At 49.2% G+C, this 24,806-nt stretch overlaps 1 protein-coding gene across 2 annotated transcripts; it reads right to left on the reverse strand.

Moving 5' to 3' along the window:
- Positions 1–54: 54 nt before the first annotated feature.
- CFAP52 (cilia and flagella associated protein 52) lies at positions 55–24,252 on the reverse strand. 2 transcript variants are annotated; one of them, XM_069872331.1, is made up of 14 exons: positions 24,181–24,252; positions 22,573–22,772; positions 21,372–21,508; positions 19,041–19,169; positions 17,310–17,409; positions 16,534–16,650; positions 8,625–8,725; positions 7,157–7,327; positions 4,790–4,938; positions 3,941–4,083; positions 2,907–3,058; positions 2,179–2,281; positions 1,896–2,007; positions 55–548 (listed from the first exon to the last, which is right to left on the reverse strand). In XM_069872331.1, exons 1-14 carry the CDS (start codon positions 24,233–24,235, stop codon positions 373–375), a joined length of 1,845 nt encoding a protein of 614 aa, XP_069728432.1. In that variant the 5' UTR covers positions 24,236–24,252; the 3' UTR covers positions 55–372. The 2 variants fall into 2 exon arrangements, with proteins under 2 accessions (XP_069728432.1, XP_069728433.1); XM_069872332.1 differs by lacking the exon at positions 19,041–19,169.
- Positions 24,253–24,806: the final 554 nt, after the last annotated feature.

Below are 24,806 nucleotides of genomic sequence, written 5' to 3' on the forward strand. Positions count from 1 at the left end.
GAACACGGGAGACTGGATTCACACAAGAAGTTATTAATGAAAGGAAGGGACAGAAGGGGTGGGGAAGTGAAAGGAAGAACACATGAAAGCAAGAGAAAGCCCACGAATGAGCAGACACACGAGTAGGACTACGACTCTTAGAAGTGATGAATCCTTTCACTCCAATCTAAAAGGAACAGCAAAGTCTTACCTCCCCTGACAAAATCAGTGCTAGAAAGTATATGGGAAGCTTCTGGTAAATGCATACCAGGGAGTGTAAGAATAGTATCTCCTCTAGTAGAACAAATGCTTTAAAGCAACCCTAGTGGTAAGAGAAAACTATCAAAAGGACTGGCCATGGAAGCAGAAGCCCAGCAGCCCCTGTGCCAGGAGTTAGTGTGAGCCTGGGTACTTCCAAACCAGGATGGCACCATCTGCGCTCACACTCACGATGTACTTCTTCCCAGGGCAGATCTTGAGACGGGTGATGCTGCCGCTGTGGCCCACTCCGACGTGAGTCACCGCACCCTCGATGTAGTCCCACAGCTTCACCAGATGGTCATCGCCACCTGCACCGGGCACAAAGGAAGAACAACCAATTACACAGAGTTCTGCTGCTTTTTGTGCCCAGATCACAGGCAGAGGAATGCTTCGGCATTCATTTGATTTAGGAAGGGTGGGATACATGATCTAGAGCACTCTGGCAAAAACTACAGCTCCATGTCCTTCCTGTGCGGAGGACTCCAGAACAGGACACAGGGCTCCAGGTGGGGTCTCACCAGAGCAGAGCAGAGGGGCAGAATCCCCTCCCTCGCCCTGGTCCCGCTGCTTTGGATGCAGCCCAGGACACGGTTGGTTTCTGGGCTGCGAGCACACGTTGCCAGCTCATGTTGAGCTTCACATACACCAGTACCCAAAGTCCTTCCCCTCAGGGCTGCTTCCAACCCATTCTCCACCCAGCTTGTAATTGTGTTTGGGATTGCCAAAAAATCTAAAAGAACTGGTGCTGACATCAAATCTGTGTTTTTAACTATAGTTGATAGACACGATAGCATGGCTCATCTATGCTAGTGCTTGGCTCCCAGAAGAGATGTCACAATGGTGGAGAACATGTGAGCCTGAGGCTGGATGGAGCATGAAGTCATTCGCACTTGTAAGCTGACAGAGGCTGCCAGGCTTCTGGAGTAGGGAGCTTGCACAAATCATTCAAACGCACAGTGAACATCACCAAACTAAATGAGCAGGGCAAGAGGAAACCCCACAGGAAGCCATGAAGATGATGCAAGTCCGGAGTATCTCCCATATGAGGACAGACTGAGAGAGTTGGTGTTGTTCAGCCTGGAGAAGAGAAGGCTCCAGGGAGACCTTAGAGCAGCTTCCAGTGCTGAAAGGGGCTCCAGGAAAGCTGGGGAGGGACTCTTTATCAGGGAGTGCAGTCATAGGACTAGGGGGAATGGTTTTAAGCTGAAGGAGGGGAGATTGAGATGAGATCTGAGGAAGAAATGTTTTGTTGTGGTTTGCCCTGGCACAGGTTGCCCAGAGCAGTGGTGGCTGCCCCATCCCTGGAGGTGTTCAAGGCCATGTTGTACGGGGCTCTGAGCCCCCTGATCCAGTGGGAGGTGTCCCTGCCCATGGCAGGGAGTGGAACTGGATGGAGTTCAAGGTCCCTTTCAACCCAGACTATTCCACGAATCTATGATTATTTCCCTGGAGACATCTGAACCTTTTCTTCACCTTTAAATTATATCTTGCAAGTCTGAACCACAGGCTTTTTCTCAGTGGTCTTCAGTGATTCATTTCACTTCCCCTTCACTTCTGTTAGCTTTTCCTTCCTTTACCAAGGATCCTTGGTTCATTGCCTTGCTTTTCCTGGTCTTAAATGAACTCCCTTTTCCCACCTTCACCCACCCACTCACCTGTGACAAAGCATGCCCCATCTGATGTGATGTCCATCCCGTTGATGGAACCCGAAATACATCCTTCCACCTCTCTGACTTCAGAGCCATCGAACACTTCCCAGTATCTAATCTAGAGAACAGAACAGAGAGGAGAGCTCAGATGTGCACCAACAGCACACAAATGTCAGCGCTGCCCTGTAACACAAAATTCCTGAGGAGGCATGGCAGTTTCATCACACAACAAGACCCAGACTTCATGTTTTGGAATTACTGTCAACATAATTTGTGCAGCGTGGCTTACCTTTCTGTCTGCCCCACAGGTGATTATCTGGTACCCTTCGGGGTGGTAGCACACACATTTGGCAAACCTGCTGGTTTGGATCATTTGCTTTCTTACAAACTGCCTGCAAAACACCCCCAAAGCAGGAGAGAACAACAGGGTCATGAACTGAATTGTACCTGCCTGGATTGTCTCTCCCTGTGCTACATATTGAATCACTCTTTCTACTTGAATATTTTCACATATTGGTCTGAGTCCAGGGTCTCCTAAAGCCTGTTTGGGTCACCAGCCCTGTTCCCCATCACAACTGCCTCGTAGGCTTTTGAGCTTCTGTCACATGAAATGGAATTTTTAGATCCAGAATGCTTTCTACGTGCTATTCAGTACGCAAAACTGTCCTCAGCCTTCCCACAATGAAGAAAGCCTGCAGTTCTACAACAGCTCGACAAGAGTCACAGCGCTAGAAAAAGGGAGCTAGTGGGAAACTTTGGAAATTGTCCACTGCCCGCCTTGGCCAAGCAGGATCCAAGTAAACACGACAGAGACAAATGGTCACCTAAACTTTTCTGAAGAGTTTCCAGCATTGGAGGCTCTCCAATCCCTGACTTGACCATTCTTTCTATTAATTTTTATTTCCTAATGTTGTTTTTCCCCTCCTCCTTGCTATGTGATGTCCCAAACAAGGCACAGTGACCCAAGAGACATGAGCTGCATTTTAAAGGCCTTGCAATACTTATCTGTCTCCTTACACAATATCCCAGATCATGCAGGTTCCATCGAGGCTGGCCGTGATAAACTCTTGGTCATCCTTCTTGATCTTAATGCAGGACACAGCAGATGTGTGCACCTTCAGAATTTCCCCCAGTTTTTGACTCTTCTCATGGATGTTCCAGATCTTCACCTGAAAATCAGCAACAGACATTTGTTCTGGTCCCACCTGGTCCTGGCTGAGCTCAGGAGGATGCCTACAACTTTACTGAGCTCCCTGTTTCTCTTATAACACATACAGGAACTGAATTGGAATTGAATTTCAAGGGACCATTTGACCTGATGATCTCAGAGGTCTTTTCCAACCAAACAATTCTATGATTCTATGATTTTACAGACCAAAAAGGGCCACTGTTAAATGAGATGCACGGAATAGCCAAGGTACACAGTGTTTGTTTTGTATGGTTGGAAAAACTGCACAGGTCTGATGCCTGCAATGTTTTCTCATTTTCGTTGTCAATTGTATTGGAATGTTTCCATAATTGTACTAGAAAATGAGATATTATTAAAGCATTTTTCTAACTCCATCACCTAGACCAGACAGTACTGTTCCAGGAAATCAGGGAGTTGTCCCATAGATGCTACAGCAATAGAAAGGGAACTCTGTGCTATTTCCTGGATTCACAGAGGTCAGTTTGGACAGGAGCAGGACTTCAAATGCAATGATAGTAAGAAAATCTGTGCCAAAGCACAGTCAGATGCAGGCTTACAAGTGATGACTAATGCAGATAACCCAAATATAGGGGAGAGACACATGAACGAAAGGATTAAGAGCACATTCTGCATTAGAATGATTTCTAGTAGTGCCATGCCAGAAGGAATTGGGGCAGTGTTTTACATGATGCTCTCTGAGAGCAAGAGATTTGCATATCTCAAGAGTTAATATTTTTCAATAGCAGTTCTTTGCTCAAGCAGATGCTAAGAATAGCTCCCTTTCTGACTAAGCGGCTACAGACACTTCGCAGGCCCAGTGAGGAGAGCACAAAGTGGCTCCAGGTCTTTTAGCAGTAATTACCTGCCCTTCGCCTCCTCCACTAACGATCCGTTTGCAGTCATTGGTGGCAGCGATCGCTGTCACTCCCAACCGATGGGCATGGTTAATCATATAGATAAGCCGGCCAGTCCGTGCTGTGAAGCTGCGGATTCCATCATCCCAAGCTGATGAATATAAAGAAACGCATTACCCAAGCACCGACTTTCCTCCTATTATTGTCTCTTTCCGCTTGTTTTATTAAGCCCCTTTAAAAGGCCTACCCCGTTAGATATCCAGGATATACGTGAAAGCCACTGTTCTGTAGATGAGCCCACAGACCTCCAGCCCCACATCAACTAATGAAATTTAATTCCTTTTTGTTTCTGGCTGTGGCTAAATTTGTTTGGTAACACTGGGGGGACCACACCACTACTCTGGGACTGCAGCAGCTCCTATGCAAGCAACGCGCATAAGTTGATGGGTAGGAGATGTAGAAACTAGGGTTGCAAAAGGGTATCTTTAAGGTCCCTTCCAACCTAAACCGTTCTACAGTTCTATGATTTTATGCAAAAGGCATGGACATACATCACAGGTTAACCTGTCACATACAAGGTCGATATTCTAGAATTAGGTCTTTTAAATAAGACTGAGCTGAGTTCTGCATTGCTGGAGTTCACATCCCTGCCTTCCACAGACTCTGGAATTACCACATGGGTATACCAGGAATCGTGAGCAAAGTTCATCAGACCAGCTGGCAGCAGAGAGACCTTTGTGCCAAGTCATGAACTGAATTTAAAATGTCATCCTTTCTTCATTCTAACACACTGGTGATTATCAGATCTGGCAGCATTCAAGGACTGGACTCAGCCAGGGGTCTGGATGGAGCATTACCTGAAATGATGCTGTTGCCATCACTCAGGATGTCTATGGCATGGCAGGTGCCATTGGGGACGACGATCCGCAGGAGCTCCTTGTGCTCTGGGGTGTGCCACACGCGGATATCATTTTTGGAGCAGGTAGCAAACAAGTCAGAAACCCCCCTGGAAAATTCAGAGAGGAGAGATAATGAGGAGGGGCACACAGAAAATGCCGCTTTCTTTCTCAGTTCCTAAACCATCCTTTGAAGCGTAGCTATTCCTAACCTGCTTCTACATCTTCCCAAAGGGATCTCCACGGTTAAGACAAAGGCTTTTTGTGTAGGATCACCTTTCTCACATAGAATTACCCTGGTTTGGTTTCTATTCAAAGACACATTTGAAGGAATGGTTGACGTGAAACTAAAAGAACTCTTTCTTTTGGTTGGATTTGAGGATCTTAGAGGTCTTTTCCAACCTTAACGATTCTACAGTTCTATGATACTGAAGCTGTGACATTGATTTCCAAGATTCAACCCCTAAACAACTTCATGTGTTGTAAGTTAAGAGACACAAGAGCGGGCATCATGATGCTGACTGCTCGCATTAAACATCAGGGACTGACAGCAGCCTCATATTGTAAAGATGTCATTTTTCGTCTTGCTTACTGGATGATTCCTATTCAACATCGCTGAAGGCAACAGAAACGATGGTGAAAGCCTGTTTGCAATACACTTGCTATACGTGTTTGAATAAAAAGAGCCCTGCAGCATTTCAAAAGCTATGGGACTCTGCTTGGAAACAAGCTCTAAACCACACATCCTAGGGACAGGGCAGAAAGGAAACTCTTGAAAGGTACTCAAGCTTTTGTTCAACATCCCCATCAACACCTGGGAAGATGACACAGGAAAGAGAAAGCTGGCACAACAAAAGTGTGGCCCTTTTCAAGCGCAGCTGGCGCAGGTGCTTTATAAAGCAGGAGAACATCAGCGATATGCTCTGTTAAGAAAAGTTAACAGAAAAACAGTTTGAACATATCCGCAAGGGTGCAATCCTGCAGCCCTTACAATCAGCACTAAATCAGGCTCATCCAAATACCTGTGACACAGAAATGCCACCCAAGTATATTAGCACTAGATTGCACTAAAGCTCCAAATGATTTTCTCATTACATTGGGAGGATGTGGATTTTTCTGGCTGGTGACAAGCAGGGAGGAGGGCTTGTGCATTCACGATTTGAGCCTTTGTGCTGTGTCAAAGGCAATGCAATGATCTCTCTTCCTAAGATCTCATCTCAATCTTTCTTTCAGCTGAAAACCGTTCCCCCTTGTCCCATCCCTGCCCTCCCTGATCAAAAGTCCCTCCCCAGCTTTCCTAGAGCCCCTTTCAGTACCGGAAGCTGCTCTAACATCTCCCCGGAGTCTTCTCTTATGAAGACTGAACAACCCCAACTCTCTCAGCCTGTTACAGAATCACAGAATCACTAGGTTTCAAAAGACCCACAAGATCGTTGAGTCCAACCATTCCTACCAGCCAGTAGGGACCTTCCAGCCAGTAAACCAGCCCCTCAGCACCTCATCCACCCGCATCTTAAACACCTCCAGGGAAGGTGACTCAACCACCTCCCTGGGGAGCCTCTGCCAGTGCCCAATGACCCTTTCTGTGAAAAATTTTTTCCTGATGTCAAGCCTGAACCTTCCCTGGCGCAGCTTGAGGCCATTCCTTCTCGTCCTGTCCCCTGCCACTTGGGAGAAGAGCACAGCTCCCTCCTCTCCACAACCTCCTTTTGGGTAGTTGTAGAGAGCAATAAGGTCTCCCCTCAGCCCCCTCTTCTCTAGGATAAACAACCCCAGTTCCCTCAGCTGCTCCTCGTAAGACATTTCAAACAAGAAATTGTAGGTGAGGCTGAGAGCCCCAAGCAGCCTCTTTGAACAGCTCTGTGGCCCAGGTAGCACATGATGTTGCAGGAGGCCAGTAAAGCAGGCACCTCCAGCAGCTCTGGCCACAGCAGGGTACACAACAGCAGCCTCTTGGGACACACGTTGCTGGCAGACTGAGGCACCCAGGTTCCACAGGATCAACCTCAGGAGAAAAGGGAGAGGTTGCCATCACTGCCATTCTGCAAACGTAAGTCACTCCAGCCTTTTTCTTTAGAGTTCTTCCCATAGATCACTGTTTTTTTCCAGTTTAAAAACTTAACGTCTGCCTTCTGCTTTCAAGCAGCCGCTCGCCATCACCCTTGCACTTCCCTGAGAGGAGACAGCGTTGCCTGGATAAACCATCCCATAATGATGTTAACAGGCTTTGGGTCCCTGCTGGTTAAAATGTGTTTACACAGGTATACTGACCTCACTGGCAGCTTACTCAAACTGCTCCACCAGCTCATCCCAGACAGTTATACTTACAAAGGGAAAACAATATCCTGGACAGCTTCATTGTGACAGGTGGTGATCAGCTCCTCTTTAAACTCAACCACATTAACATGATAGATCTGACACTCATTTGTCCCTACAAAGAACTGGCGACCCTGATGTCCACAAGTCAGAGAAGTGACAGCACCTTGAACGCTGATTTTCCTGTTAAGAAAAAGCAGATGTTTGGCCTGATGGAGACCTCCAGGTACTTCTTTTCCAGCTTCCCTTTTCCCCTGATGCCACAGAGTTTTGACTTTCCCTGCTTCCCCCAAAAGCCTCATACTAGTCTGTGACATCAACATGGCCTGAGGAGACCTTAGAGCAGCTTCCAGTACTGAAAGGGGCTCCAGGAAAGGTGGGGAGGGGCTCTTGATCAGAGAGTGCAGGGAGAGGACAAGAGGGAATGGTTTTGAGCTGAAAGAGGGGTGATTGAGATGAGATCTTAAGGAGAAATGTTCTCCTGTGAGGGTGGGGAGGTCCTGGCCCAGGTTGCCCAGAGCAGGGGTGGCTGCCCCATCCCTGGAGGTGTTCAAGGCCAGGTTGGATGGGGCTTGGAGCCCCCTGATCCCGTGGGAGGTGTCCCTGTCCATGGCGGTGGGGGGGTCTGGATGGGCTTTGAGGTCCCTTCCAACCCAAAATATTCTGTGATTCTACGGACATTTCATTCCCAGTCCCATGTCAATATTCCATATGTGCTTGTCTCTCCCACCTCTTGCTCTGCCAGGGCTCATAAAGGCAATATTATGGATACTTCATTTTCTGGACCAGGGACTAAGGTCACAGCACCTTTGTTGATACCCGTACTCAAGTGTATTTAAATATCCCACATTCTATAATATTTCCAGGCAGTTCAGGAATTGTGGGAGTAGTTTAAACTGTACACAGCTCAGCCTGCAGAACCATATGCTGAAGCTGGCTATTCAAACGATGCCAAATGGAAAGCTGCAACCCCACTTTCAAAGTCACATATGGGGAAACGACACCTGCAGCTTTTGATTCTGTGTGCAGAAAAAAAGCCTTGCGTGTCCCTCAGCACTCCCAGACATGTGCCTACAAAATTAGCAGAGCCCTCCTTTGCAACCCTGTGGCCTCCAGCAAACCCTGGTTTAGGTGGCAAATGCTGCTTTTTCTCAGCTGGCATAAATAAGGATAATTTCCCTGACTTCCACAGACCTGTCTCACTTTGCATTGATTTAGGTCTGACTCCTAATGCCCAAAAGAAAACAATGGAGACTTAAAACAAATGGGGGGTGGGCAATTCACTGCTGTGCAAATGAAAGCAACGATTTTCAGTTTGCTTCAACGTTGTTGGACTCACACCGTCTATTTTGACTGCAGGATTTAAAACCTGAGACTGATTTGGATTATGCATTTATGTAGAAATGATTGGTTCGTATACTGTAGCCCTTTGGGGGAAATGTAACCTCTACCCTCCTGATTTTCCTATCTACAGACTCACTTCATCACTCTGTAGTTTGAGGTTTTAAGGAGAGCTACAATCCCTCCTCCGGTGCCGACTATTAAATCTCCTGTCGTCAGCAAAAGCAAAGCTGTGACTCCCTAGGAGAAAACAGGATTAAAACACAATTGGATGGAAGCAGACTCTCTTTATTGCTGCAGCCATGCTGAGCAGCACAGAGGAGTCACTATCAGTCTCCTGATGGTGCTCACAAAAATATGGATTTACCAGTTTTCTTGACTGACCAAGGCTAAAGAGTGACTCTAGAGAGAGAAAAGAGTTATTAATTGCAGGAATATATGAACTAATACAGTATGAAGAGCAAGGAAACGTGGATCTGTTGGAGCGAGTCTAGAGGAGAACATAAAGATGATGTGAGGGCTGGAGTACCTCCTGTATGAGGCCAGGTTGAGAGAGTTGGGGCCTGGAGAAGAGAAGGCTCCAGGGAGACCTTAGAGCAGCTTCCAGTATTGAAGGGGGTGCCAAGGAAAGCTGGGGAGGGGCTCTTGATCAGGGAGTGCAGGGATAGGGTCAGGGGGAATGGTTTTGAGCTGAAAGAGGGGAGACTGAGATGAGAGCTTAGGAAGAAATGATTTTCTGTGTGGTTGGGGAGGTCCTGGCCCAGGTTGTCATGAGCAGTGGTGGCTGCCCCATCCCTGGAGGTGTTCAAGGCCAGGCGCAGGGGGATGGAACCGGATGGGTTTTACGGTCCCTTCCAACCCAAAACACTCCAGGATTCTATGATTTCACTCTGTTGCCACATTCACCATGCCCCTTATTTCCAATAATCCAGCAACATGGCACCTGTCCATGGCACCAGCAGGCAAGGAGCCCCAAATGGAACTCGATGCCAGTAATTAGCAAGTTACTCTCGCTTTACTAAGGAGGGTCCAATTCACAAGGCAGCAAGATGTGAATATTCCCTCTGCAGAATTACAAATAACAGCTTTTTCCATCTTTTTTTCATGGCCAGGTCATAAGGAAGCTGACGGATAGATACAAATATGACTGGATGGTTTCCAACATCCTGGAAATCTTACCTGCCACAAGAACTGCTTCCCAAGATAGCTGGTTGCCATGCTTGTCAGGTTCTTTCTGCTGCCAACTTTACACCTGACATAACCGTAAAGGCTGGCTCCCTGAAGAAGTTGGATGGGGCTTTGAGCCCCCTGATCTAGTGGGAGGTGTCCCTGCCCATGGCAGGGGGTTGGAACTGGATGGACTTCGAGGTCCCTTCTAACCCAAGCCATTCCATGATTTCATGATTCTATGAAATAGCATCGTTGTGGATCCTTCAGGGCAGCTGGGACCACATTTGAGCCCAGACATTATTACCTCAGCAAGGAACACACACATTTTGCATTTGTGCCTCTACATTGCCTTCCACTGGGTTTTCATCTACCAGACCTGAAAACAACAGAGGACAAAACTCAGCCTAAGCATCCTCTCCTACAGAACCTCTGTGTTCCAGGCCTCTCTCCCTGTCTGGAGGATGCAATGCCATCTCCCACCTGTCAGTAAGGAAACACATCTGTCACAGAAAAGCTTTGGAAACTAGTCAGCATTGTGGGTTTCGGTTTTTTACTTAGATGAGTAGATCCACAGGAGGGCAGTCATTAGAGAAAGGAGTAATGCTTTTTGGTGGATAAAGTATCAAAGTATGGTAAAACAACATCAACAAACAGACAAATATACAGAAATAGCCCTCAGCCTTGCCACAGAATTCCAAATTTAAGAGAAGTCAGTCTCTGCTTCAGTCCTGCTACCTGGGAAGCAATTTTACTCTTCTGTATACAAGATGACAGATTCATTCTTGAAAATCTCTGAGACTCCAAGACAGGCTGACAGGTGGGTGGAATGACTTCTGTGGAATTAAATCCTGACATTCTTACTCAGAAAAGGATGTGTCTGTCACGATGCAAGCTCTGCTCAGTACAAGAAACATTGAGAGGCTGGAGCACAACTGGAGAAGGGAAGGGAGCTGGGGAAGGGGCTGGAGCCCAGGGGTTCTGGGAGCGGCTGAGGGTCTCCAGCAGTAGCACATCCACAGGCTCCTGTCCCACCAGGTCTGATGTCTGTGACAAACACAACCTCCAGAGAGGGTTTATCTCATGCTATCATAACACCACTAGGCGGGAAGCCAGGTTCCATGCAAATATCCTTAGCAAAAGCAGGAGAACAAAGGGATTCTTTTGGATTAGAGATATGACCCACAAGCAGAACTGTTTCTGAATGGTATATTAAAGATTTTCTGCGAGGTGCTGGCAGCCGTTTGCGAGTCCCCTGTTACCCCAGGCTCATATCTTGATCTCCTGGTTTGCAGGTTTTGCTGTAAAAAGCTTCCACCTCGAACGCCTTCGGGTTTAGCTTTAGGCTGGCATTTGGAATCAAATCCATGCGTACATCATTTACCTGATTACAGGTCCCTGCTACTTGCTCATAAATCCAAGTCCTCGCAGAGCTGCTGAGACGGCTTTGGTTTTTATGAGGAATCCTCTTCAGTTCTTCAGTTTGAGAGGGCAGCAAGCAGCTCTTATTAAGACAGAAAAAATGACCTTTAAGTGGCCAGGACTCATTGCAAGGCTCTCAAAAACCACCAGGATTTTATTTCAACCTCTTTGAACCACCACGAGTAAACAGCTTCATCAGCTGCACTTGTTACTCATGGAGTCAAGCAGCTCACGTTAGCACCGAGATGAATACTCCATTTTCAATACTGCCAGACTTCTCGTAGATGAAATGCAGAGTCTAGCATGGGAGGTTAAAAATATCACCATTCATTATTTACTTCTCACAGAAAGAAACCACTGCTTTGAAGTGTGTTTATAAATAAAAACAGCAGCGAAAGCAAAGCTCCAGCCTGGCCTTGCCCTCCCCCGCAGGGATGCTTACTCCTTGGCCCTTTCTGTTATCTTGCAAAGTTCTTCAGTGAACTCTCCCAGGGCATCTCCTTTAAATACATTGCTCTTTACAATCCAAATCACTTCAACTATTCCTGCAAATGCATTTGCACACATATATCTGAATGTCTGTCCTAGAGCTCCCCAAGTTTGCCATGGGGATAAAAAATAATTTTGCTGTTTATTCCAGTATTTACAGACATTACAGGAATGCACTCGATTCCATGTAGATGGAAGCCAAGTTGCTTTATCACTTTTTATTCTGCCACTCCTCTTCAAAACAGAAACAAAGAAATCTTCAGATCATGTCTATATCATAAACATTCTTATACATCTAAAGGTAAAGTTCCTTTAAGGATGGCCAAACTTATTTTCCATAAACATCTCCTCACCCAAGCAGTATCCAACCTCTTTCTTTCATGCCATGCTCATCGAGGAGTGGTGGTGGGTTCCAGGTTTAGAGTTTCATTGTAGGCACTGGCTCATAATTCCCTGGTGAACAAGGTTTTCAGAGATTAAAGATAATGTTTGTTCATGAATAAGCATCTTTTCAGACAGAATTGCACTGAAGTGAAGAAAATGGTTCCACAGGGAGGGAGACCAGTTCCACTGCTGGAGGCTGTATGGCCAAACCCCAGCCAGAGAGCAGCGTGATGCCTGGTTGGGAAGGGTAGTGTGGAGACCCTCACCTCTCCAGCCCTGCAGAGGAAAGCTGCCGTGTAGTTGTTTCCAAAGTGAGCCATGCTGTTTTGGGGAGCGCAGGGATAGGAGAAGGGGGAATGGTTTTCAGGTGAAAGACGGGAGATTGAGATGAGATCTTAGGAAGAAATGTTCTTCTGTGAGGGTGGGGAGTGCCTGGCCTTGGTTGCCCAGAGAAGTTGTGGCTGCCCCATCCCTGGAGATGCTCAAGGCCAAGTTGGATGAGGCTTGGAGCTCTTGATCCAGTGGGAGGTGTCCCTGCCCATGGCAGGGGGTTGGAACTGGCTGGGCTTTGAGGTCCTTTCCAACCCAAACCATTTCATGATTCTGTGATCAATGCCTACCACTTCTTCATCTTCTGCTGCTGGCAGGCAGTTCTGGATCTTCTCTTCTCCCTAGCACCTTGTCTGTCCCTTGCATAGTCCTAGGTCCTGTTTTTCTTCAGCTTCTCACTACCAGAAGCAATGTCAGCTGAAGCTTGCAATGCTCCAAAGGTCTCTGCCACAAACTGAGCTCCCTATGGATTTGCTTCATGATAAAACCCTCACAGGAAGGACCACAGTTTGGCTTCAATCCTCTGCTTTTCTTCAAGAGGTCCCAGGCCCTCTTTCAGCCCCCAAATCGCACAGCACCCTACTAACAACCCTATTTGATCTCTCGCTGCTTTAGCACTGGTCTCAGAAATACGCATTTTGTGAGGCTGCGTTTCAATGCAAGGGAGCTCAGTTGGTTTTGACCAGGTTCTCTAGGCAAGGTACATGCAATGCCAGATGTAGAAGGACTTCAGGCATTTAAAAGGGGAGGTGATAACCAGTTATGAAGACCTCAGCATGAGAGACAGCAGAAATGGGTCAGAGTTTGGGTCCTGTGTGGGTGCAGAACCCCGCACGATAATGCTGGAAGACAACAGCGTACAGCACCAGAACACCCACAAGAGCTCTAATGTACCTTCAGCAGCCTGATCATTTCTACCAGGAAAACAAAATACATACATCCTTGTCACTTAATATGTACACAGGATTAAATTACTCACATTCCTACAATGCAGGTAGGGGGAGTCTCCACCCCTGGAGGGGCTCAACAAACTTGTGACGGTGACACATGGGGACAGGGTTTAGCAGGCATGGTGGGGTTGGGCTGACGGCTGGACTGGATGAGCTTAGAGGTCTTTTCCAACATCAATGATTTTATAATTCTATAATATCCGCATGGGAGAAGTCAAAGCATGCCAGGAGGCTGACCCAGGTCCCAGTGCAATGCAGAGGCATCAAGGTATGAGCCACCCTCTGCACTGAGCCATCACTGCACTGAACAATTACCCAGAGCATCTTCCTCCTCTGGAAAAATGAGTAACAACTTCTCCAATCTCCTGGCATAGATAAACATTGAAAGATGTTTATTCCAAAGAACTCAGTGGCTCCAGGTTATTTCAGAGATACAGGTCTGCATGTGTAACTCAACACTGTTTTGAACGGGCACATGTATGGTCTGTGTGTGTAAGTGTGGTGATACAATCGAAGTTCAGGAGCTTTAGAGAAACAAGCCCAGATCCTGAGGTTTAATGCTGAATTTTCATTACAGCTCTTGCTAGCCTTGGCTTTGCTCTCTAAGAAGATCTGCTGCTTTATAGGATGGCTTCCCACAGCAGCCCTAACATCCCTTCGGTATTTCCACCTGCACAGCTGCCCCTGCTGCACGCTGACTCTCGTGGTTGCTAAGAGAATTGCAAAATACATTCATTCTTGTTTGAGAAGGAGAGTGTTTGTATTCCTTAGGTATCGCTCCCTCTACTGGGTGTAAACTGAGAAGCTACAAGAAGTCTTTTATAGCAACAAATAAAGAGAAATCAAGAACAAATGTACATAATTTACCATCACAGCTCCCAACATCAGAATTCTTGTACAATGAAAGGCCAAGAGCTCCTTATTGAGGACACACTTTTGTCAGAGGATTCTCATCCCAAGACCCACGAGACCCAATTATAGACAAAAAAGCTAAGTTAATTGAACTTTGGGGTTATGAAGTCAAGCACTCAGAAAATAAAAACCATTAGAATCAACCGCACGCATCCAGCACAGCATCACCAGTCAAGAGAGGATCATACCAGTCCGCCCCCCACTGGGGTGGCCCCACCTCGACCACTGGGGGCAGTTCTGGGACCACAGGATAAAAAGGATCTGAAGCTGCTGGAGAGCATCCAGAAGAGGGCACGGAGTGGGGAAGGGGTTAGAGGGGAAACTGTGTGAGGAGCGGCTGAAGTCACTTGGTCTGTTCAGCCTGGAGAAGAGGAGACTGAGGGGAGACCTCATTGCGGCTACAGAGCTCCCTCACAAGGGGAGGAGGAGAAGCAGGTGCTGAGATCTTCTCTCTGGTGACCAATGACAGGACCCGAGCGAATGGCAGGAAGACACACCAGGGGAGGGTGAGGTTGGACATTAGGGGCAGGTTCTTCCCCCAGAGGGTAGTGGAGCACTGGAAGAGCTCCCAGGGCAGCACTCATGGTGCCCGGCCTGACAATATTCCAGCAGCCTTTGACCAACGCCCTCAGCCCTCGGTGTGAATGTTGGGGTGTCCTGTGCGGGGACAGGAGCTGGACTCAACGATGTTTGTGGGTCCCTTCCAACTCAGGACAGTCTACAATTCTATGATTCAAAGTACCCTGTGAAACCTCATTTTGCCTAACTTTTCATAGGTTTATCACAATAGACTCCTTAATTACATTATCTACACTATCGTTTTCAGGAACCCCTCTGTCTCATAAGCGGCAGAATGGGGATTACAGGACAACCTCCTGAAGGAAAAGGGAAGGAATAGTTTGGGGAACAAACACAGAAACATGTCGGGGATTAGTTTGGGGTATTTTTAAGAGTAATTCTAGTCATTTGAAGTTTTTCCAAAGTAATGTTACTGTGGCAAACAGTGGAGTTGGAAAATTTCAGCCCAGGCAATGTAAGAAATCTATAAAATCTGAGTATAGGAGCTTACAGTGGTGAGTATGGGAAAGCGTCTCAAATAATCACTTAAAATCATAGAATCATAGAATAACCAGGTTGGAAGAGAACCACTGGATCATCGAGTCCAACCAGCTAAGAGAGCTGGGGTTGTTTAGCCTGGAGAAGAGGAGGCTGAGGGGAGACCTCATTGCTCTCTACAACTACCTGAAAGGAGGTTGTGGATAGGAGGGTGCTGGCCTCTTCTCCCAAGGGAAAAGGGACAGGACAGGAGAGAATGGCCTCAAGCTGCGCCAGGGAAGGTTCAGGCTTGACATCAGGAAAAAATTCTTCACAGAAAGGGTCATTGGGCACTGGCAGAGGCTGCCCAGGGAGGTGGTTGAGTCACCTTCCCTGGAGGTGTTTAAGGCACGGGTGGACGAGGTGCTGAGGGATATGGTTTAGTGTTTGATAGGAACGGTTGGACTCGATGATCCGGTGGGTCTCTTCCAACCTGGTTATTCTGTGATTCTGTGATTCTGTGATTCCTATCAAACACTAAACCATGCCCCTCAGCACCTCATCCACCCGTGCCTTAAACACCTCCAGGGAAGGTGACTCAACCACCTCCCTGGGCAGCCTCTGCCAGTGCCCAATGACCCTTTCTGTGAAGAATTTTTTCCTAACGTCTAGCCTAAACCTCCCCTGGTGGAGCTTGAGGCCATTCCTTCTTGTCCTGTCCCCTGTCACTTGGGAAAAGAGCCCAGCTCCCTCCTCTCCACAACCTCCTTTCAGGTAGTTGTAGAGAGCAATGAGGTCTCCCCTCAGCCTCCTCTTCTCCAGCCTAAACACCCCCAGCTCTCTCAGCCGTTCCTCATAAGGCCTGTTCTCCAGCCCCTTCACCAGCTTTGTTGCTCTTCTCTGGACTCGCTCCAGAGCCTCAACATCCTTCTTGTGGTGAGGGGCCCAGAACTGAACACAGGATTCGAGGAGCGGTCTCACCAGTGCTGAGTCCAGAGGGAGAAGAACCTCCCTGGACCTGCTGGTCACGCTGTTTCTGATCCAAGCCAAGATGCCATTGGCCTTGTTGGCCACCTGGGCCACTGCTGGCTCATGTTCAACACCCCCAGGACTTTCTCCTCCAGGCAGCTCTCCAGCCAGGCTTGTCCTAGTCTGAGCCAAATGAAACCAACAAAGCCAAGGTAATGGTCTCAGGCTTCAGGATCAAGACGGAAACACTCACAAGGAACTAAAAGCACAGAAAAAGGGTATGTCTGGGAATCAGCACTGCAATGCTCCTCCTGGGGGTTGCCCTGCTTTCAGTCGCTGACAAAGAGGAGGATATGGAAAAAAAAATCAAGTCATGAAGCTGCTACTCACAGAGCTAAAAGTCTTCTTCGCGGGCCCGTAGCTAGCCATCACCTTGGTGTTCGTATTTACTTTCAGGATATCACCACTTGTTGTGCCAACATAAAAATAACTGTCATCATCCGCTATCTGTAGGAAAGCACAGAAAAAGAGATCACGGTCCAGAGAGCGAGACACTTGTCCTGAGCCCAGCCCTGGGCTGCAGAAAGAGCTTTGTGGCAGTGCATTGCCAGGATTTAATCTGAGGGGATGCAGGCAATGTTTTAGAATCACAGAACCATGGAATTGGTTTGGGTTGGAAGCGCACCTAGTCTCGCCCCCTGCCATGGGCAGGGACACCTCTCACTGGATCAGGGGCTCCAAGCCCCATCCAACCTGGCCTTGAACACAGCTTCCCTGGGCAACCTGGGCCAGGGCTTCCCATCCTCACAGGAAAACATTTCTTCCTAAAATCTCATCTAACATTTTCATGCTGCCAGTCCCAAAGATCTATAACTGCTGAATGTAAGACATTTTCTAACCAACTCTAGACAACATTTTGAACAGAAGTAGGATTCACTGGGTGCTAGAGCCTCTGACTGAAATACAACCTTCAGAAGCATTCAAAACTCTCTTTTCCCAGGATAAAGGAACTGTGGGAGACCATCTGACATGAGCCAACACTTAGTAACTACACTGCCATCCTGCAGCTGTCATGGGCATTTTGAGCATCATGATAGAAGCTTGTGGGTTTTCTCTGCTCTGTCAAGAGCTTCTTGTTCAGCCAAATCATTCTGGGTGAAACCTACCTTCACACAGGTGAACATTCTTTTGAGCTGCGCTGTCCGGCACTCCGTCGGATGGATGTTCCTCTTTACTGAATCCAGTTCCCACACTCGCATGGTCCCACTATAAAAAAGAACAGTGGGATCAACTCCATATATGCAGAAACATCCAAGCTCAATCACTTTGGGGTGAATTAAGAAGCCTTTACAGGTCTACATTATTCTGAAGTTTTAATAAAGAGGGAAAAGAACAATATCAGAGATGCCAGAAGTGAGTCTCTGTCTTTTTGACCGTGATCCAGTAGTGCCCTGGCAGCCATGAGGGCAACCATTTCCTGGGTGCATCCAGCACAGCATCGCCAGCCCAGTGAGGGAGGGGATTGTCCCGCTCTGCTCCACACCGGGGTGGCCCCACCTCGAGCACTGGGGCAGTTCTGGGACCACAGGATAAAAAGGATCTGAAGCTGCTGGAGAGCGTCCAGAGGAGGGCATGGGTTTGGGGAAGGGGTTAGAGGAAAAGCCATATATGAAGAGTGGCTGAAGTCACTGGGTCTGTTCAGCCTGGAGAAGAGGATACCGACAGAAGACCTCATTGCAGTTACAGCTTCCTCACAAGAGGAGGAGGAAGAGCAGGTGCTGAGCTCTTCTCTCTGGTGACCAATGACAGGACCCGAGGGAATGGCAGGAAGATGCCAGGAGAGGGGTTAGGTTGGACATTAGGAAAAGGTTCTTCCCCCAGAGGGTGGTGGAGCACTGGAACAGCTCCCAGGGCAGCACTCATGGTGCCAGGCCTGACAATATTCTAGCAGCTTTTGGCCAACGCCCTTAGTCCCTCGGTGTGAATGTCAGGGTGTCCTGTGCAGCGACAGGAGCTGGACTTAGTGATCCTTGGGGGTCCCTTACAACTCAGGACAGTCTATAGTTCAGTGATTCATTCTATGAAGTTTTTCCAGGTAAGTAAAAAATCCTAAAGGTTCAGCAAAATCATGGATGAGGATTAGGAAGGAGGATGTAACAACCTTGACGCTTCATTTCCTAGAGACACGCATGGTGAGAAACTTAGTTCCTAGAGTAGGAAATGAATGGTACAGGACACTTCCAACCATATTTGACAGAGGAGCCAAAACAACATCTTTGGAGCCATGCTTACACTTTATAGACTGTTAGAATTGCAAAAAGCAGCGCTTGGAACTGCAGCCAAGAACATCTAAAGGCTCCTCCGACCTTAATGGGGGTGTAGGTCCTCAGCACGTCTAAATGTCAGGGTGCATAAATGGGGGCTGCCTCAAATCCAGGCAAAATGTGACTTTTTATACCATCTGTGTCACAAACCAGTGACTGATTGTACATGGTGTCTGGTGAGAACAAGAGATGATCCAATGACCTGCAAGATATCGTTGTTTCTACATTAATTAACGATTGTTCAGAGCCACTCTCTGACTGCTTCTCTTGTGTAAACACTGGCAACTAAATATTTTAAACCCTGCACAGGGAATGCTGAGTACAAAATACTGCTCTCAGGAACAGAAGTGACACGTGCAGGCCCCTGTGTGCTGCTCTGAAAACATATTGTTATGTGTAGAACAAGCAGAAATGCCTTAAAGGGACAAGAGATGGATATTCCTCAGTCCATTCAGAGCAAAAAGGAGCATACGGTTGCCTAAGTTTCCTTGTATTTAGAGTAAAGGCTCATTGTAAAAGAAAATAGGTCCATGGGTTCTTTCCCTCATTTCTTTCATCTAAATAAAAGCTTACTTTCCAGCAGTAACAAAGACCTCATCTCTGTAGCTGGAGCACACCACGATGGTCGCATTCCCTGCGTTGCGTGCTGAGGCAGGGCTCAGGCAGAAAGCCTCTTGCTTGTGCACGTGCCACACGGCCACCCTGCAGGAAAAGGAGAGCTTTAGGTACCTAAACCCAAACCGCTTTAAAAGAGAAGCGAGACAAAACCTATTTTCCTGCAGCTTGTTCCCACCAGGATACACAACAGAAGTAATTTTGTAGAGATTTTACCCAAGAGAATCCTTGTCACAAAGGTGTGGAATGGCAGCTTACATGCCCTGCTCCTAACACAAGGGTGCATGGATCTGATGGGGCTTTGAGCCCCCTGATCCAGTGGGAGGTGTCCTTGGCCATGGCAGGGGGCTGGAGCCGGATGGGCGTTAAGTTCAGTTCCTGCCCAAACCATCCCATGATTCTATTTGGCGCATTCCTTCTGCTGAGCAAGACTCGAATCATAAACCACTCATGGAATCTGATTAAAAATAATTTTTTAAGCAATTTTTCATGTCTGTGGCCAGGCAGCACCTTGGTGAAATCCCTGCTTCTCCAGGACAATGCATGGAGCTAGCTCACTGTGCAGGCTACACACGACTCCTGGCTGACCACGCCAACTTCAGAACTAGCTGCCTCCTTCATCCTTCCCCATAACCCTCGCTCTGCCTGTGCCACCCACCCAGTTTCCCATGAGACAGAGCTGGATCCTTGAGGAGAGACAGCAACAGGGGTCAGAGTCGGGCTGCCAGGAGAGGGAGGAGCACACACTCCCCAACACCCTTTAATGCTCAAAGACTGTTTTAGACCCCTTGCTATAAGAAAGACATTGAGGTCCTGGAGTGTGTCCAGAGAAAAACAATGAAACTGATGAAGGGGCTGGAGAACAAGTCTTATGAGGAGAGGCTGACGGACTTGGGGCTGTTTAGCCTTGAGGAGAGGAGGCTGAGAAGAGACCTTATTGCTCTCTACAACTGGTGGTAAATGGTGTGAAATCCAGCTGGAGGCCAGTGACAAGTGGGGTTCCCCAGGGCTCAGTGCTGGGTCCAGCCCTGTTCAATGTCTTTACCAATGACCTGGATGAAGGCATCGAGTGCACCCTTAGCAAGTTTGCGGACGACACTAAGCTGGGTGGAAGTGTGGATCTGCTGGAGGGTAGAGAAGCTCTGCAAAGGGATCTGGACAGGCTGGACCACTGGGCTGAGTCCAATGGGATAAGGTTTAACAAGACCAAGTGCCGGGTCCTGCACTTGGGGCACAACAACCCTGTGCAGCTACAGACTAGGAGAAGGCTGGCTGGAAAGCTGCCTGGAGGAGAGGGACCTGGGGGTGTTGGTTGACAACCAACTGAATATGAGCCAGCAGTGTGCCCAGGTGGCCAAGAAGGCCAATGGCATCTTGGCTTGTATCAGAAATGGTGTGACCAGCAGGCCCAGGGAGGTTATCCTCCCTCTGTACTCAGCACTGGTGAGACTGCTCCTCGAATCCTGTGTTCAGTTCTGGGCCCCTCACCACAAGAAGGATGTTGAGGCTCTGGAACGGGTCCAGAGAAGAGCAACAAAGCTGGGGAAGGGGCTGGAGAACAGGCCTTATGAGGGGCGGCTAAGAGAGCTGGGGTTGTTTAGCCTGGAGAAGAGGAGGCTGAGGGGAGACCTCATTGCTCTCTACAACTACCTGAAAGGAGGTTGTAGAGAGGAGGGTGCTGGCCTCTTCTCCCCAGTGACAGGGGACAGGACAAGAGGGAATGGCCTCAAGCTCCGCCAGGGGAGGTTTAGGCTAGACGTTAGGAAAAAAATCTTTACAGAAAGGGTCATTGGGCACTGGAACAGGCTGCCCAGGGAGGGGGTTGAGTCACCTTCCCTGAAAGTGTTTAAGGCACGGGTGGATGAGGTGCTAAGGGACAGGTTTAGTGTTTGATAGGAACGGTTGGACTCGATGATCCGGTGGGTCTCTTCCAACCTGGTTATTCTGTGATTCTGTGAACTACCTGAAAGGGGGTTGCAGAGAAAGGGGTGTTGGTCTCTTCTCCCAGCTGATACGTGATAGGACAAGAGGAAATGGCCTCAAGTTTTGCCAGGGAGGGGTGGATTCAACATCAGGAAAAATTTCAACATAGAAAGGGTTCTCGGGCACTGGCAGAGGCTGCCCAGGGAAGTGGTTGCATCCCCATCCCTGGAGGTGTTTAAAAGGAGGGTAGATGAGGTGCTTGGGGACATGATTTAGTAGTGGACAGGTACGGTTAGAGCTGATGATCTCTAAGGTCTTTTCCAACCTGATGATTTTATGATTCCATGAAACCACAGCAATCCTCACCTGCCGTCATCTTGGCCTCCAAGGGACATAAGATAAAGGCTGCTTGGAGAAAATGCTAGTCCTTCAATTCTCCCCTTGTGCAGCGACAGCCGGGCAAGTAACTTCTTCTGCTGGAAGTCCCACAGGATGACCTCTGCCTGAGGAGCAAAGCAGAAAGAGTCAGAGCCAGAGCACCAGACAGAACCTGCCGGAGGGGATCAAACAGCTTCCTTGGCAGGGAAGTTGTTAGGAGGAGCCCAGCCTGGTGTCGGCTTTCGCAGAAACAAAACCAATTTGGATTAGATGCTGGAAGCAGTGCTATTCCAGCTTATTGGTTGAGCAACTCTGCTCCATTTCAGAATCAGAACTTACCCTAAGACACCGAGAATTTGACTTAAGATTTTAAAACACTGGAAACACTGATGCTAGGTTCCTACAGATGTTTCATGGTTGTTTCAAATAGGCAAAAATTAAACAATAAAGAAACTCAGAGGTCTAGAAGTGCATACAGGGCCATGTCAAAGGCTTTGAAACCCCTAAGGAGCTCTGGAGCTCAACTTTCCTAAATAATGTCTAATGAGTTTATTAATTAATGCCTAATGAGATTTAGGCTGCCACATGCCCATAACCATCTAGGCTGGAGCACCTCCTGTACAAGGACAGCCTGAGAGAGTTAGGGTTGTTCACCTTGAAGAAGAGAAGGCTCTGGGGAGACCTTAGAGCAGCTTTTGGCACTGGAAGGGGCTCCAGGAAAGCTGGGGAGGTGCTCTTGATCAGGGAGTGCAGGGAGAGGATGAGGGGGAATGGTTTCCAGCTGAAAGAGGGGAGATTGAGATGAGATCTTGGGAAGAACCTGGAGGTGTTCAAGGCCAGGTTGGATGGGGCTTGGAGCCCCTGATCCAGTGGGAGGTGTCCCTGCCCATGGCAGGGGTGGAACTGGATAGGATCTGAGGTCCCTTCCAACCGAAACCATTCCAAGATTCTATAGTTCTATGAAAAAGACCAGAACTAAGGAATCCCTCAGTTTAGTCAACCTGAACCTAAGGGGAACACTTAATGCTTTACAGAAATGTAAAAGCTCATCCAACAATGAAGCAGCCACAATTCCTGTTCCCTGCAGCATTCCCCCACTGCCAGCGTAAATGAATGTTGTTCCCACTGCTGGCGAGACAATCCTTTCCTTTCGTCATCATCCTGCAGTTACAAACCGAGCGTTGCTCACCTTGCAGTTCATTGAAGTGGCTTCTCCAGAGGCCACGTACTGCCCGTCCCTGGAGACACTGAGGCAGGAGATGTCACTCATGTGGCCGCGCAAGAATGTCTGCTTCTGGCTGCCCAGCTCTTGAACAACCACTGTGCATCCCAGCGGATAGAGGATGTGCTTCTCATCGGGGTGGAAGGTCAGGCCAGAGTGGATGTGTCCTACAGGAGAACAGAGAGAAATTGCTGCTGGCTGGGAATGGTGCAAGGATGCTGGAAATCCTGCCTGACACACATAGCCCTGACCTCTCCCCAGCACCTCCATGTGTGTCACATTCCCCGAGTGGAAATCCCTTCATCCCAAAGTTTATCTCATATGGAGATAAATTTTGGGATGAAGGGCCCAAGGGCTTTCCAAGCAGAACAACCCTGTAGAAAACCCTTGGGCCACCTTTCCGTGTTGGACCATGCCGTGCTTCCTACAGCTCCCAGGAGATCTCAGCAGCCCAGAGGCCTGAGCCCTGCGGCACAGGCGGCTCTGCAGGAGCACCTCGGGATTCATGGAGGCCACTGCATCCATAGCTCCATCACCTGCCTCAAACCACCCGCAGAGCCATGCGTTCCTGAGAAGGTGGGTGGCTGGGGAAGCCCTGATGTCCACCCCCCGCCCTGGTCACAGGGTGGTTTAGGAGAGTAAAAGAGATGGCTTGGGATGGTTTACACAACCCAAGGAGGGTTATTTTGAATTTAAACTCTTCTCATTCCAGCAAGCTGGGTATTTGGGAAAAATAAAAACCATCCTGCAGCTCAGTCAAAATGCTCCTGTTCCCAACCTCATACTCATCTCTTGGGACGCTGCGCTGGGACACTGGCTGCACGGAGGGGGCAGGAGGGACCCCACCCTACAGCCCCCAGTGCCACCCAAGGGACCCTGGCACCCTATGCCCTCCATGCCCATGCCAGCCCCCCCGTTCCTCCCCCCAGCCCCCCAACCCTGTGCCGACTGCCACCCACCCCAGGGACCCCTGTGACCCACAGCCCCCCAGACCCCTCCCAGCACCCTGTATGTCCTGGTCGCCATCCCCTGGTGCCCCACACCCCCACATGTCCCCCCTCCACCCCGACCCCCCACATGCCCCATAACCCCATGTCCCATGTGTCCCCATACCCCCCTGTGCCCTCCTCGTCCCCCTTGCCCCCATACCCCCCCGTGCCCCCCCCTTGTCCCCCATGTCCTCATACCCCCCTGTGCCCTCCTCGTCCCCCTTGCCCCCATACCCCACTGTGCCCCCCCTTGTCCCCCATGTCCCCACCCCCCCCGTGACCCCCCTTGCTCCCCGTTTCCACCTTGTCCCCCTACCCCTATGTGCCCCTGTGTTCCCCTTGTCCCTATACCCCCATGTCCCCCTTGTCCACCGTGTCCCCTTGTCCCCCATGTCCCCATACCCCCCGTGCCCTGCCGTGTCCCCCATGCCCCCACCTCCCCCTGTCCCCCCCCCCGTCCCATATCCCCCCGTGTCTCGCCCTGGTGCCCCACTGGCCCCTCTGTGTCCTCTAACCTTGTGCCTCATTGCCCCCCCGTGCCCCTCGGTGTCCCCCCGGTACCCCACACCCCCCGTGCCCCCCACACCGTTGTAGCCGATGGCCGCCAGCAGCTCGATGCCGCCCGCGGCCTCCGCCGCCATCGCCCCAACGGCGGCCGCGTCGCCCCGGCAACCGGGACAGGGACGGGCCGGGGCGGAGCGGGGAGCAGGCCGGGGGCACAGAGTCACCGGGTGGAAAGGACCCCCGGGAACATCGAGTCCAACCATTCCCATCAATCACTAACCCATGGCCCTCAGCACCTCGTCCACCCGGCCCTTAAACCCCTCCAGGGAAGGTGACTCAACCCCCTCCCTGGGCAGCCTGTTGCAGTGCCCAATGACCCTTTCTGTGAAGAATTTTTCCTAATGTCCAGCCTAAACCTCCCCTGGTGGAGCTTGAGGCCATTCCCTCTCATCCTGTCCCCTGTCACTTGGGAGAAGAGCCCAGCTCCCTCCTCTCTACAACCTCCTCTCAGGTAGTTGGAGAGAGCAATGAGGTCTCCCCTCAGCCTCCTCTTCTCCAGGCTAAACACCCCCAGCTCTCTCAGCCGTTCCTCATAAGGCCTGTTCTCCAGCCCCCTCACCAGCTTTGTTGCTCTTCTCTGGACTCGCTCCAGAGCCTCAAGGAATGGGATGGGATGGAATGGAATGGAATGGGATGGGATGGGATGGG

This window comes from Phaenicophaeus curvirostris, chromosome 19 (assembly GCF_032191515.1).
Source record: "Phaenicophaeus curvirostris isolate KB17595 chromosome 19, BPBGC_Pcur_1.0, whole genome shotgun sequence".
NCBI lineage: Eukaryota > Metazoa > Chordata > Aves > Cuculiformes > Cuculidae > Phaenicophaeus > Phaenicophaeus curvirostris.

Bases quoted from the DNA above. Each gene is read 5' to 3' on its own strand.
- CFAP52 (XM_069872331.1), bottom strand. From the start codon at position 24,235: ATGGCGGCGGAGGCCGCGGGCGGCATCGAGCTGCTGGCGGCCATCGGC. The intron at 2,008-2,178 runs GTAAGCCACGCT...TCTGTTCTCTAG, and splicing joins CCTGTGGGGCAGACAGAAAG to ATTAGATACTGGGAAGTGTT. The intron at 549-1,895 runs GTGAGTGGGTGG...TGCCCGGTGCAG, and splicing joins TGGGGCATGCTTTGTCACAG to GTGGCGATGACCATCTGGTG.